This window comes from Ovis aries, chromosome X (genome assembly GCF_016772045.2).
Source record: "Ovis aries strain OAR_USU_Benz2616 breed Rambouillet chromosome X, ARS-UI_Ramb_v3.0, whole genome shotgun sequence".
Lineage (NCBI taxonomy): Eukaryota > Metazoa > Chordata > Mammalia > Artiodactyla > Bovidae > Ovis > Ovis aries.
Window position 1 is genome coordinate 18,678,278 of NC_056080.1, and position 13,002 is coordinate 18,691,279.

The following is a 13,002-nucleotide window of genomic DNA, read 5'->3' on the forward strand; positions in this document are numbered from 1 at the left end:
ACTTTCACTTTTCACTTTCATGCACTGGAGAAGAAAGTGCCAACCCACTCCAGTGTTCTTTCCTAGAGAATCCCAGGGATGGGGGAGCCTGGTGGGCTGCCGTCTATGGGGTCACATAGAGTCGGACACGACTGAAGCGACTTAGCAGCAGCAGCGGCACTACATATTCTTTAATAACTTAAAGTTCTCCCTTCCTATTGGTAAAGTCACAGTTTTCCATTCTTTCCTAGATGAAATCATTCAGGTTTTCTTAAAAACCACATATTTCAGCAAGACTTTCATATTAGCATAGAGATATACTTCATATGAAAGTGAAAAAAGTGTCAGTCACTCATTCGTATCCAACTCTTTGTGACCCCCTGCACGGTAGCTCACCAGGCTCCTCTGTCCATGGGATTTCCCTGGCAAGAATACTGGAGTGGATTGCCATTCTCTTCTCCAGGGGATCTTCCTGACCCAGGGATGGAACCCAGGTCTCCTGCACTGAAGGCAGATTCTTTATCAAGTCATCAGGGAAGCCCATACTTAGTACACTATTATGTTTTTTAATCAAATTTAAGGAAAACTTCAAGCTTACATAATAGAATAGTATAACAAACCCTCATGAATCCAGCACTCAACCATAACAATTATCAACTCATGGCCAATTTTGCTTGTAATACTCACTTCCCCCCACTCTCATAACTAATTACTTTGAAGTAAATCCCAGACATTATAATATTTCATCTGTCAATATTTCAGTTGTTATAAAGTTTTAATCTCCTTCCTATCTGTGGTTATATCCCATTTTGCTTTCCTTATGTGTGCATTTCCTTTTGTTTCTTATTTTTCCTGTTTTCTAATTCATCAATTTTGGAATTCAAATTTTTCTCTGGCTTTTTACAGGTTTACCGTGTAGTTCTTTTTCCAGTTTCGTTCACTGAATTCTCAATTCCTTTATTTGAATTCTTATTTAATAATTTTTTTCAAGTATAATTCTAATATCATTTAAGATACTACTATATGCTAAGAACCATGTTTTACATGAAATTATTTCAATTACTTCTCACCACAATGAGATAAGCACTGTTATCCACACTATAGATGAAGAAACAAAAGGTTAGAGAGAAGTTAAGGAATCCAAGTTAAGCCCAAGTTCAAAAGTGGGTATGGCTGCGATGTTGCTGGTAGGAGCACAGCCAGGCTATTATATCTGGGGAAAGAGTGTGTATATGTATGGCCAGTGGCTGACGTAAGCCAGACACCAGGAGGTGCTAAACCTTTTGATAAGACCCTGAAGGAATACAGTTCCGTAGAGGGTCCACAGCAGAGTTTCTGAACACTTTTTCTATACCATACATTATATTCATCTGGCAAAACCTGAACTCTGGTCAACTATCAACCATCTTCATGACTCTATGACAGCTGAACTCTGCTGGAGAGAAATCAACTGCTATAATAAAAACTTAACATGTTCTTAACCAATTCCTTCGGATACAGGGTTTTTTTTTTTTTTGTATGAATCAAATTTTCAGATGCTAATTAGTTTAATATTTAAGGACTTCCATTTAAGTATAGGGGAAGAATTCTGTAGCACACATCCATCAATAAAAAAATGTTATAAAATGCTAAGGTTGTAAGGTTTTAAATCAGAGATGGGAAATAAGTTTCATGACCATCAACCTGAACCAAATGATAGTGGCTTCCTAGAACATGGAGAGGGGTTGCTTCTAAGGCCCTGTCTCAATGGAAAGGGCACTATATTTCACTCACAACATGTCCCCTGAGCATGATGTAAGAGCAACAGGGCAGCACCAGAGTCACAGACTGGCATCTTGCAGTAGGCAGCAATACACTCTAGGCGGTATTGCTGGTCTCCTTATTCACTTTTTCCTGCTTAGCCTGGAGTTCTTTTCACTTAGTCATTTTTGTCTAAAATGGGTAAATTAAGAGATCCACTCAAGTACAGAGGTTACAACTTTCAATACACCAGTATTTCAGGTTGAATAAATAAACCACTCACATTTCAAAAGAACTTAATCAAATGAATATTCTTTCTTTCCAATTATGGTTTGGGTCACTCAAACTCTGAAAAAATGAGTATTGTTATAAGCAGACTAGAGCAGAGGAGAAGCAAATTTGGATCAGGGGGATTATATGAGTTAGGCAAGTTATGATTTTTTTTTTTTGAAAGGGAGTGTGTGCAAGTGTGATTTTTAAAAGCTCTTAGGGGAGGAGACTTACTTCCCTGGTGGCTCAGACGGTAAAGCGTCTGCCTGCAATGCGGGAGACCTGGGTTCGATCCCTGGGTCGGGAAGATCCCCTGGAGAAGGAAATGGCAACCCACTCCAGTACACTTGCCTGGAAAATTCCATGCATGGAGGAGTCTGGTAGGCTACAGTCCATGGTGTCGCAAAGAGTCAGACACGACTGAGTGACTTCACTTAGGGGAGGGGAGAAGGGACACTAGAAATTAAAAATAGCCCTGAAAGAGGGTGAAAAATGTAGTCTAGGAAGTCTTACATGCTTGGAAATTAATGCCATTTAATGCCACCATGCAGTGCTAATTATAATACTATTTAATCTCAGAAATATTTTTCTAAGTGGCATATACTTAAATCTACTAGAGCATATTTTCCCCACGCTCTAAGTGCTAAAATATACTCTCAGCCTATGAGAGTTAGAACCGCAGACAATACTCTACACAGTCAGTCAGTAAGTGTCATCAGTGTATCACTCCACAAATGCTCACTGCCAAAGAGCACTCTATTGTACTTTCCTGTGTTGAGTGGGTTCTTCACTGACTATTGTCTGCTCTTCTAGGGCTTCTCTTTCTGTAGTTTGTATTTAACCCATAACTTCAAAAGCTACACACAAGTGTGTGCTGGACTTATGACTATGAGTGTCATTTCTAGATGTTCAAATCCAAGTTTTAAGAGAGTTTGAGGGAACCTTCAAGGACATGGAGGAAATCAACAGACAACTGGGAACTGGTGAAATTCCCTGGATGCTGTGAAGGCCATCAAACACATCACTGCTGCCTTAGGCATATGTAGACATTGAAAAAACTATTATGAAGTCCCATCAGGAGATCTGAGAAGAATGGGACACTGCCTATGTACCTCTGCCTGTGTCCTTCACAGGGTGCTGCTCTTTAACTTGGCATCTAAGGTCATCTACGACCCATCTCCATTGTATCTTTTAAAACCATTTTTACCACTACTACTTTTAACAAACTTTTTCCAATTCTTAACAATCATGCATGTGACTCTGATATAAGAGCTATAAAGACTGAGTTGGTATATAGTATTTAGGACTGTAGTAATATAATACAAAGTTAATGTTATGAGCAATTCACATATGCACGGCTATTAGAAATATACAATAAAAGGAACAGAAGGGCCAAAGGGCCAAATTAAGAGAAAGTCATTTCTCAATTTTGTCTGAAGCCAGGTCTACTGTCAGCCACAAAATTACTGGATACCACCCTTGTTTCTAAGAGGCATACTTTCTCCCTGGTGAGTAGTCTGAGAGAGCAGGATCAGAGTCAGTCTCTGGGAGGAAGAGGACAGGAAAATTAACACTTATTGGGCTCTTCCTTTGTGCTAGGTATTTATTTATCTCCTTTAATTCTCAAGCCTCAGAAGAACCTTTGCCTGTCACTGTAAGAACCATTAAGAGAATTATTTCCCCACTAAACAAGAAACTGCTTTGAAGATTCCTGGATGATTATGGAGACTTTAACAGCTCAGACTCCCTATTTCCTCAGCATGGATCATCAGAGCATGGAGTCCTCTGACCAGATGAGAAAAGACAGAAAATCCTGGAGTCCAGGAAGGTATCCTCGCTTGAGGAGCTATATAGTAACTCATGTTCTACTATGAAGGCAATCTCTCTCTCCCAGCCTTAGCAGAATAAAGGATAAAAATAAAGTCTCTCTAAAAGGTAAGGGAGAAGAATAAAATACACTGGCTAGAGCAAGTTAACTGGTGATAAATTCAACTAATTATACATAAATATGAATTAACATGCAAAGATGGCTATTAAAATGCAAAACTTCATTAAACTTCATGGGAAATAGATGGGGAAACAGTGGAAACAGTGTCAGACTTTATTTTGGGGAGCTCCAAAATTACTGCAGATGGTGATTGCAGCCATGAAATTAAAAGACACTTACTTCTTGGAAGGAAAGTTATGACCAATCTAGATAGCATATTCAAAAGCAGAGACACTACTTTGCCAACAAAGGTCCATCTAGTCAAGGCTATGGTTTTTCCTGTGGTCATGTATGGATGTGAGAGTTGGACTGTGAAGAAAGCTGAGCGCCGAACAATTGATGCTTTTGAACTGTGGTGTTGGAGAAGACTCTTGAGAGTTCCTTAGACTGCAAGGAGATCCAACTAATCCATTCTAAAGGAGATCAGTCTGGGTGTTCTTTGGAAGGACTGATGCTAAAGCTGAAACTCCAATACTTTGGTCACCTCATGCAAAGAGTTGACTCATTGGAAAAGACTCTGATGCTAGGAGGGATTGAGGGCAGGAGGAGAAGGGGATGCCAGAGGATGAGATGGCTGGATGGCATCACGGACTCGATGGACGAGTTTGAGTAAACTCCAGGAGTTGGTGATGGACAGGGAGGCCTGGTGTGCTGCAATTCATGGGGTTGCAAAGAGTCGGACATGACTGAGTGACTGAACTGAAACATGCAAAAAAAGCAGAGGTACCAGAGATCAAACTGCCAACATCTGCTAGATCATCGAAAAAGCAACAGAGTTCCAGAAAAACATCTACTTCTGCTTTACTGACTATGTCAAAGCCTTTGACTGTGTGGATCACAACAAACTGTGGAAAATTCTTAAAGAAATGGAAATACCAGACCATCTTACCTGTCTCCTGAGAAATCTGTATGCAGGTCAAGAAGCAACAGTTAGAACTGGACATGGAACAACAGACTGGTTCTGAATTGAGAAAGGAGTACATCAAAGCTGTATATTGTCACCCTGCTTATTTAACTTATATGCAGAGTATATCATGAGAAATGGTGGGCTGGATGAAGCACAGGCTGGAATCAAGATTGCTGGGAGAAATGTCAATAACCTCAGATATGCAGATGATACCACCCTTATGGCAGAAAACGAAGAACTAAAGAGCCTCTTGATGAAAGTGAAAGAGGAGAGTGAAAAAGTTGGCTTAAAGCTCAACATTCAGAAAACTAAGATCATAGCATCCAGTCCCCTCACTTCATGGCAAATAGATGGGGAAACAATGGAAGCAGTGAGAGACTTTATTTTGGGGGGCTCCAAAATCACTGCAGATGGTGACTGCAGCCATGAAATTAAAAGGCGCTTGCTCCTTGGAAGAAAAACTATGACCAACCTAGATGGCTTATTAAAAAGTAGACATAGTACTTTGCTGACAAAGGTCCATCTTGTCAAAGCTATGGTTTTTCCAGTAGTCATGGATGGATGTGAGAGTTGGACTATAAAGAAAACTGAGCACCGAAGAATTGATGTTTTTGAACTGTGGTGTTAGAGAAGACTCTTGAGAGTCCCTTGGACAGCAGGAGATCCAACCAGTCCATCCTAAAGAAAATCAGTCCTGAATATTCATTGGAAGGACTGATGCTAAAGCTGAAACTTCAATACTTTGGTCACCTGATGTGAAGAACTGACTCACTGGAAAAGACCCTGATGCTGGGAAAGACTGAAGGCAGGAGGGGAAGGGGATGACAGACGATGAGATGGTTGGATGGCATCACTGACTCGATGGATGTGAGTTTGAGCAAGCTCCAGGAGTTGGTGATGGATAGGGAAGCCCGGCGTGCTGCTGTCCATGGAGGTCACAAAGAATCAGACACGACTGAGTGACTGAACTGAACATGCAAACATTCCTGGGGCAAAGAGATGGAGGAAGGTAATACCTACCTGTTTATTCTGGTACGGATCAATTTAATTAGATAAATTTTCTAACATTTTATTAGACACATGAAAGAAATAATTGTACTTCAAGTACATATAGACAAGAAAGGGTTGAGCCTTCAGAAAGCCAGAAGAAAGGAAAACAGCAATAAATTCTGGAGATGGAAAAAAGGTGGATTAAGATATGGGAAGGAGGCAGACTGTAGTGCAAAGAACAGAAGGAAGAACGGAAGAGATGAGGTGTGAAGTTAAAAAAAAAAAAAATCAGCCAGAATGAAACAACTCTCCCAACAAACAGAAATCAGGGGACATATTTAAGAGAAATCATAGGGACAGTTCCATGTCAAGAAGGTCTGAGTGAAGGTTAAAGGGTCAAATAATGATGCAAGGCTTATATAACCAAAAAGTAGCAGTACCTAGTGTTTCCAATACCCTTTCAGCTCTATTCATTGTTCCCTCTGGTATTTATATGATAGCTAATAACCTTATACTATTTTCTTCTAACTCACCAGTTCAGTCATTACCTTTAGACATCCTATAATAGATGATAACTCATAACACAAGCTTTGGTTAAATCAATATTCAGTCTTTATAAATATTATGACTATGTAAACTCTGTTCACTACTTGAAGGAATATACTATAGTTACATTTCTCCTACACTTTTTTTTAAGTTTATAGTTGTTTTGCTTTAGAACTTGCTTTCTTTTCTTTGTACCTATCTCAAATTCTTCTCTTTGTGTCTCAGGTGAATTTTCAATACTCAAACCTATTGGATAATTCATAACTTCTAATATCTTCTCCTCTGAAGACAGCCCTGCTGGAATCATCTGTCTGCTTCAATTTGGACTGGGGACTGTCTAAGTGGACTGAATGAATTAATCTTCTGAGGCATCCTTTATTCATCATAATGGGAAGGAACTTTCTTCATTGTGCTTTTGCAAATGTTGGGTCTTTTGTTGCCTGAATCTCTTTCCTTTAGTTAACAGTCTTCTACTGTTGGCAGGGCCCATTTTCTAGGAACTTCCAAAGAATAGGTCCATGTCTGAAAATATCTTCCTTGAAAATTCCTTTCACTAAGCATTTCAAAGGCATTGCTCCTTGATTTTCAACTTTCAATGCTGAAATGTCTGATACTGTTCTTATACCTACTCCTTTATATATGGTATAAAAAAAAAATCTCTAAAGGCTTATCTTAGTCTGTTTGGACCACTCTAACAGAATACCATACAGTGGGTGGCTTATAATAAACAACAGAAATTTATTTCTGACAGTACTATACACCAGGAAGTTCAAGCCCAAGATGCCAGCAGATATGGTGTCTGCTAAGGACCTGCTTCCTGATTCACAGATAGCCATCTTCTTGCTGTGTCTTCTCGTTACACAGCAGAAGGGGTGAGGGAGTTCTCTAGAGTGTATTTTATAAGGGTCCTAATACCATTCATGAGGGCTCTGCCCTTATGACCTAACCATCTCCCAAAGGCCCCACCTCTAAATAGCATCACATTGGCTTCAACATATGAATTTTGAGGAGACACATTTAGCCCACAGCAAAACTTCTCTTTATCCCTGGATCTTCTCTTTATCCCTGGTGTTTCGATATTTTATAAGGACACTTCTTTAGAGTAGGGTGGTCTTTCTGGCTTGCTTTATTTATTATTACTATTAACAGGCTTTCAGTAAGCCACTTTAATCCAGAGACTCATGGTCCTCATGTTGAGGGAAAAAACTTTTTCTGGTATTTTAGTATTCTACCTAATCTAAGAGCATGATTATCACTATAACATTAAGAAAGACAAAGTGATACCAATTAAAATGTGTCACACCTTCAATCATAACAAACATTCTGATTTCAAAGATATTAAGATACAGGGGAAAATATGTATCTCATGCTACTTCTTTCCAAATTTCTTCCCCTCCATTTCCCCACTGTCTCTTTCTGGAATTCCTATTAGGTAAATGTTAGACTGCTTCTCTTTCATTTTCTCTCCTATTTTCTCTTTGTCTTGTTCTATTTTTTGAAGTTTCCTCAATTTCAGCTTCTAAATATTCTACTGAAATATAAAATATTATCATCACATTTTTAATTTCTAAGAGTTTCTTTTTCTAACTAAAAAAATAGCATTCTACTTCTGACTTAGAAAATCAATTTCACCTCTTAGCATTCAAAGGATATTAATTTTCCTTTTTCCTGCATTGTCTCTTTCCCTTAAGATCTTATTCTTTCATGTTGGAAGTCCTTCTCAAGTATCTGGTGATATTTAGCTTTTAACTCATATTTAAGAGTGAGGCACTAAGAAGTGGACCAAATATTCTGGAGCTTGTCAACTGGTAGGCTTTCTTGTAGGTTATCTGGCCAAGCAGCCAGCCTTTACAATGAAGATCTCCCAAATGGCAGTTACCTGAAGGTCTTTTATCAGGGATCATTGTTTCTTCAGGAAAGATGACTCCACTCTCCTGTATGGAGGATATGGTCCTGGCTGGTGAAATGGGTAGGGGTAGGGGATCACAGTACCATTGAGGAGTAGCCTTTCACTTGATCTCCCTGTTTCCAGCCCAGTGTCTCACCCCACTTACTACTATGCCTGGGCTTCCCCATGTCTGGAGCCTCTCTGGTTAATTTTTCTCTATGAAATACTTTCTGTCTCTTCCAAGGGTAGGAGAGGGGACAGAGTGAAGGCTTTTTATGTTGACATTCAACCAATCACTATTTTCAGCCTGGGCCATACCTCCACTTTCCATAGCACTAGATGACCTCATTCTTGAGCTCTTCTGGGGCTCTGGGGCCCTGAACAAGGTCTCCTTCCTACTGATATACCCCTTACCAGCACGTAGGTGCTACAATTCCATCTTTTTATGATTCTTTTATCTGCTTTTTACATTTATATATTGTGGTTCAAATAACTGAAGTCTTCTAATTTCAAAGACCACTTTTCTGTTTTTTATTCTCCTTGTTGTTTAGGGTGATAATATCTCAGAGAAGAGGACAAAAACAGCTTTATTTTGCCATTTTAAAACTACAAGTTTCCCTTATGTGTTTTTTGTGTCTCTAACAAGTTAGCAGAGTTCCTGGGACCAAATAGACCTTCATTAAATACTTCATTAATGAATGACTAGATGTAGTCAGAGTACAGACTCAGCTGCTCTAACAAAAAGACCCCCAAATGCAAAGGCTCAAACAAGAGAAGTGCCTATTTTTCTCTCACAGAGCATTCCGCAGGTATAAGGCTAGGTTAGAGTGAAGAAGTGTCGCTAGGTCCTTAGGTCATTAAGGATCCAAGTTTCTTCTTTCTTGTTATTCTATATCCATTCTATAGTTTTGTTGTGGCCAAAATTAGCTAATCATCACACTCTGCATTCCAGCCCATAGAAGGGGGAGTTCAAAAGGGAGCCAATCAGCCTACAAGAAAGTCCACCAGTCAATGAGTCCCATACATAGTTACTATCTCACAGTTTCTAGGGGCCAGGAATCCAGGCCAACAAACATGTGAGCTTGGAAGCGGACCCTTCTCCAGTCAAGGTTCAAATGAGACCTTAGCCCTAGCAAACTCCCTGACTGTAGTACATGAGAGACTCTGAACAAAAGGACCCAGTTAAGCCATGCCCATATTCCTGGCCCACAGGAACTGTGAGTTAATGAATGTATGTTGGCTTAAGCTACTAAGTTTAGGGTAATTTGTTACATATAAAATAACTACTACAACATCTCAACTTTCACTATTTAACAGTAACTGACAAAAACATGTAATTGTACATCAAAGGCAAATACAATTTAAAAGTATAAGGCTAAGAAATATTTGACAGTCTTCTGGATTTAATATCATTAAAGAAATATTAGGCTTTCATCTTATACCCGATTCCTGTAATGGGGAATGATCTCAACAACTTAACCCACATTGCTGGTAGTTTCTTAGTCCTGCACTTTTTCAACCTATCTATCTCTAGAATGCAATCTTCTTTCAGATGTAAATGTCACTAATGCCGGGAGTACTCAGAGGGAAAGTATGAGCCATGTATGTAGAATATCACAATGGAAAATGATTTGATTTTATACTACAGAGAATAAAAAATTTGAAGGTTTTCCTTCCAAAGGAATTGTGCAAGAAAAACAAGGTGGCTGAGGGCAGAAAAATCAATATTAATACTTAATTGTTTATATATTTGCTTACATGCTAATAAAGATATACTATAGACCAATGAAGTAAAATGACCCAAATAATCTGGGAGGTGCAGAAATCTAGACCAAATCTGAAGGCAGCCTCAGGCACTAGGCTCTACATGTTAGCCAAGACTTAATTCATGCATTCCTTTAAGTAACAAGCACTGATGGAACATCTACTGGATACTGGATGGTGGATATATGGATGTAAAACAAGGAATAATAATAAATAATGTAAAACAATAATAATAATTATCTTATATACAGAACAAAAGGATGATAATAACTAAGCTGCTAGAATGGTTATCTTGTAAGAGGAGACTATTTATTTATTTGTTTCTTTAATATTGAAAGAATGCCTATTATGTGCCAGGCATTGGTCTAGGTGCTGGGATTCAGGACTGAATTAAAAAAGCAAGATGAGGAAACGGTGAACAATCATTTTCAACATTAAACATCTCTAGAAAGCATGACCATTTATTTATTTCACCAATAAATCTATGGTTAGGTTCTTTTTTTAAAAGCAAGCTTTAAGTTACTAATGAAAAACTTTCAACATATTAAGTCTGTCTTTATAATCTGTCTTAAAATCAGGCTCGTCAAACAGTTTTTAAAAAATATCACTGGCATATTCAAGAATGTATTTTGGTAAAGTTAATGTGAAAGCATCAATAAGTTTCCAACACTGTAAAATCATTACTTTGCCCAGTTTAAAAATAACAATGTTTAAATTTCATGGTATCTGATTTATCTATATTCCTATGATACAATATTTTACTTACAGTTTGTGGATTAATCTCTTCCTCTCCCATAGGTTCATCCATAATTTGCTGTCCATTCTGTGAAAAGCACAGCAAGTAGAAAGTTACCAAAACAGATTTCACATCAGTTCAAGTCAAACGAAGGCAGACAAAACAAAATCATATAGGAATATTTTCACTCCAAAAGGGTTCTAATGAAATAAAGAACCATCATTTAAGTATGCAGTTGCTAATTTGCAACAGGTTGTGCTTCAAAAGTTAATGTATAAATTGATGTTTAAAATTATAAAAATATTTTTCCATGGAACTGATGTAATAACTGATGGTTACCTTTCCAGGTAATCCCTGGCAAGCCCTTGAGTTTATTTTAACAGTTAAATGCATTACAATGGTCTTATTTAAACCTCACCAAACATTGTTTACAATACTTTCTATGGCAAAACACATTCTAAATTCCAACTCCACTGATAAACAATCAGGGCAAATGATTAATTATTGGGGGGAAAATTAAGTTAAATCTCTATATCAATAGAGATTCCAGATGGATTAAACATTTAAGTGGCAAAAAGTAAAATTATACAAGCATTAGAAGAAAACACAGGTGAGTACTACTTATGAGGCAAGAAGTATAGAAACCATAAAGGAAAAAAAATGACATCTGAATCCAGAAAAGTTTAAAATGTCTCTGTCAGACATAAAAAAGATAAAAGACAAATTGATTACGAAAAAAATAAAAGCAACATATGACAAAGGGTTGGTATCCTCAAGACATAAAAAACTTCATTTTACAAACCTGTAAGAAAAAACACTGAACTTCAACAGATATGAGCAATAAGGGAAAAAACATTTCAGCCTTAGTGCTAATCAAAGAAACGTATTTAACTGAAAGATACTTTTGCCTTTCAAATTGGTAATGATTTACAGAAAAAAATAACACCCAATGCTAATACAGGTATGGGGATAAGAACACTCTGGATATACTGCTGAGGCAAGTGTAAATCAGCACAACCTTTCAAGAAGGCAATCTAAGCCTGTATTTAAAAAACAAAAAAGACACATAAAACTTTGAAATGTCTCATCATTTCGACTTTTTTAAAAAATGGACACGTGTGCAAAGATGTACATATAAGAATGCTCACCATAACTTTTTCCAAAAAGAACTCCAAATTGGAAACCTAAATTCCTAACAATAGAGAACTAGTTAAATATATTATGGTACATCCATATAATGGAATACTATGCAGTCACTACAAATGATGATAAAGATGTAAATTTATTGACATGGAAAGACACTCACATGTAATAAGTGAAAAAGCAGTTTACAAAACAGTATGGATTGTAATGATCCCATTGTAAATAAATATATACATGTTTTAATGTATATATTTATATGGGAAAAACTCTGGAAGGATATACACCAAAATGTTAACAGTGACTATCTCTGAGTGGTAGAATTTTAGACAATTTAAATTGTCTTGCTTATTTGGATTTTCTAATGTGTCTACAATGAATATGTATTATTTGCATAATTAAAAACAAAAGCAAAAGTCAGGTATACGTAATGTCTTCTCTAACTTCCTCACTGGAAAAAGGAGTAATGTCCCTGGCCACTTGTTAATTCAACAAAGTACAAGGATCTAAGCTAACCATCTTTAGAGAATTATCAACTAGGAAATAAAAGGTAGCCATCCACTACCCCATATCCCACAAGAGACATCTGCTCTGAATTTGAACTCCTCTCTGTACACTCCCTATCTCTATTTATTCATCCATCCATTCATCCATCCATTTCATTTCATTCATGCTATGTTCTAGGCATCAAATTGGAGATGAAAACTTAATGAAACATACCCTCATCCTAAAGATCCATCCTACAGTATCTCATAGGTGTACTGACCCATAAAAAGGGCAACTTCCATTTTCAAACACTCATAGAGTATGTTCCAGGGTTAGGAAATGCCCACACAAGATTACAAAGCACAGAAATGGTGCCAAAATACAGAAAAGGAGGAAGCAGGTATAAAATCTTTATTTTCCGAAGACACTTTCAGAGGCTGTGTATTGTCCACTCCTATGGTAAGGACTCAAGTAACACCAGCATACATCTTTCTCTTATAAGCCACAACCATTTATTCAACTGAACACTGATCATTTTTATCCAAATATCCCAGAAAAACCTTTAAGGA

The 13,002-nt window shown here is 37.5% G+C and overlaps 1 protein-coding gene across 21 annotated transcripts in view; it reads right to left on the reverse strand.

The window, feature by feature from the left end:
• Window positions 1-13,002, reverse strand: part of RPS6KA3 (ribosomal protein S6 kinase A3) — a 147,239-nt gene that overhangs the window by 61,017 nt on the left and 73,220 nt on the right. For all 21 annotated transcript variants that reach the window (XM_042241830.1, XM_042241836.1, XM_060407733.1 and 18 more), the window contains one exon: window positions 10,838-10,894. In XM_042241830.1, the coding sequence (XP_042097764.1) occupies window positions 10,838-10,894 (57 nt within the window). The remainder of the gene's footprint in view (window positions 1-10,837; window positions 10,895-13,002) is intronic.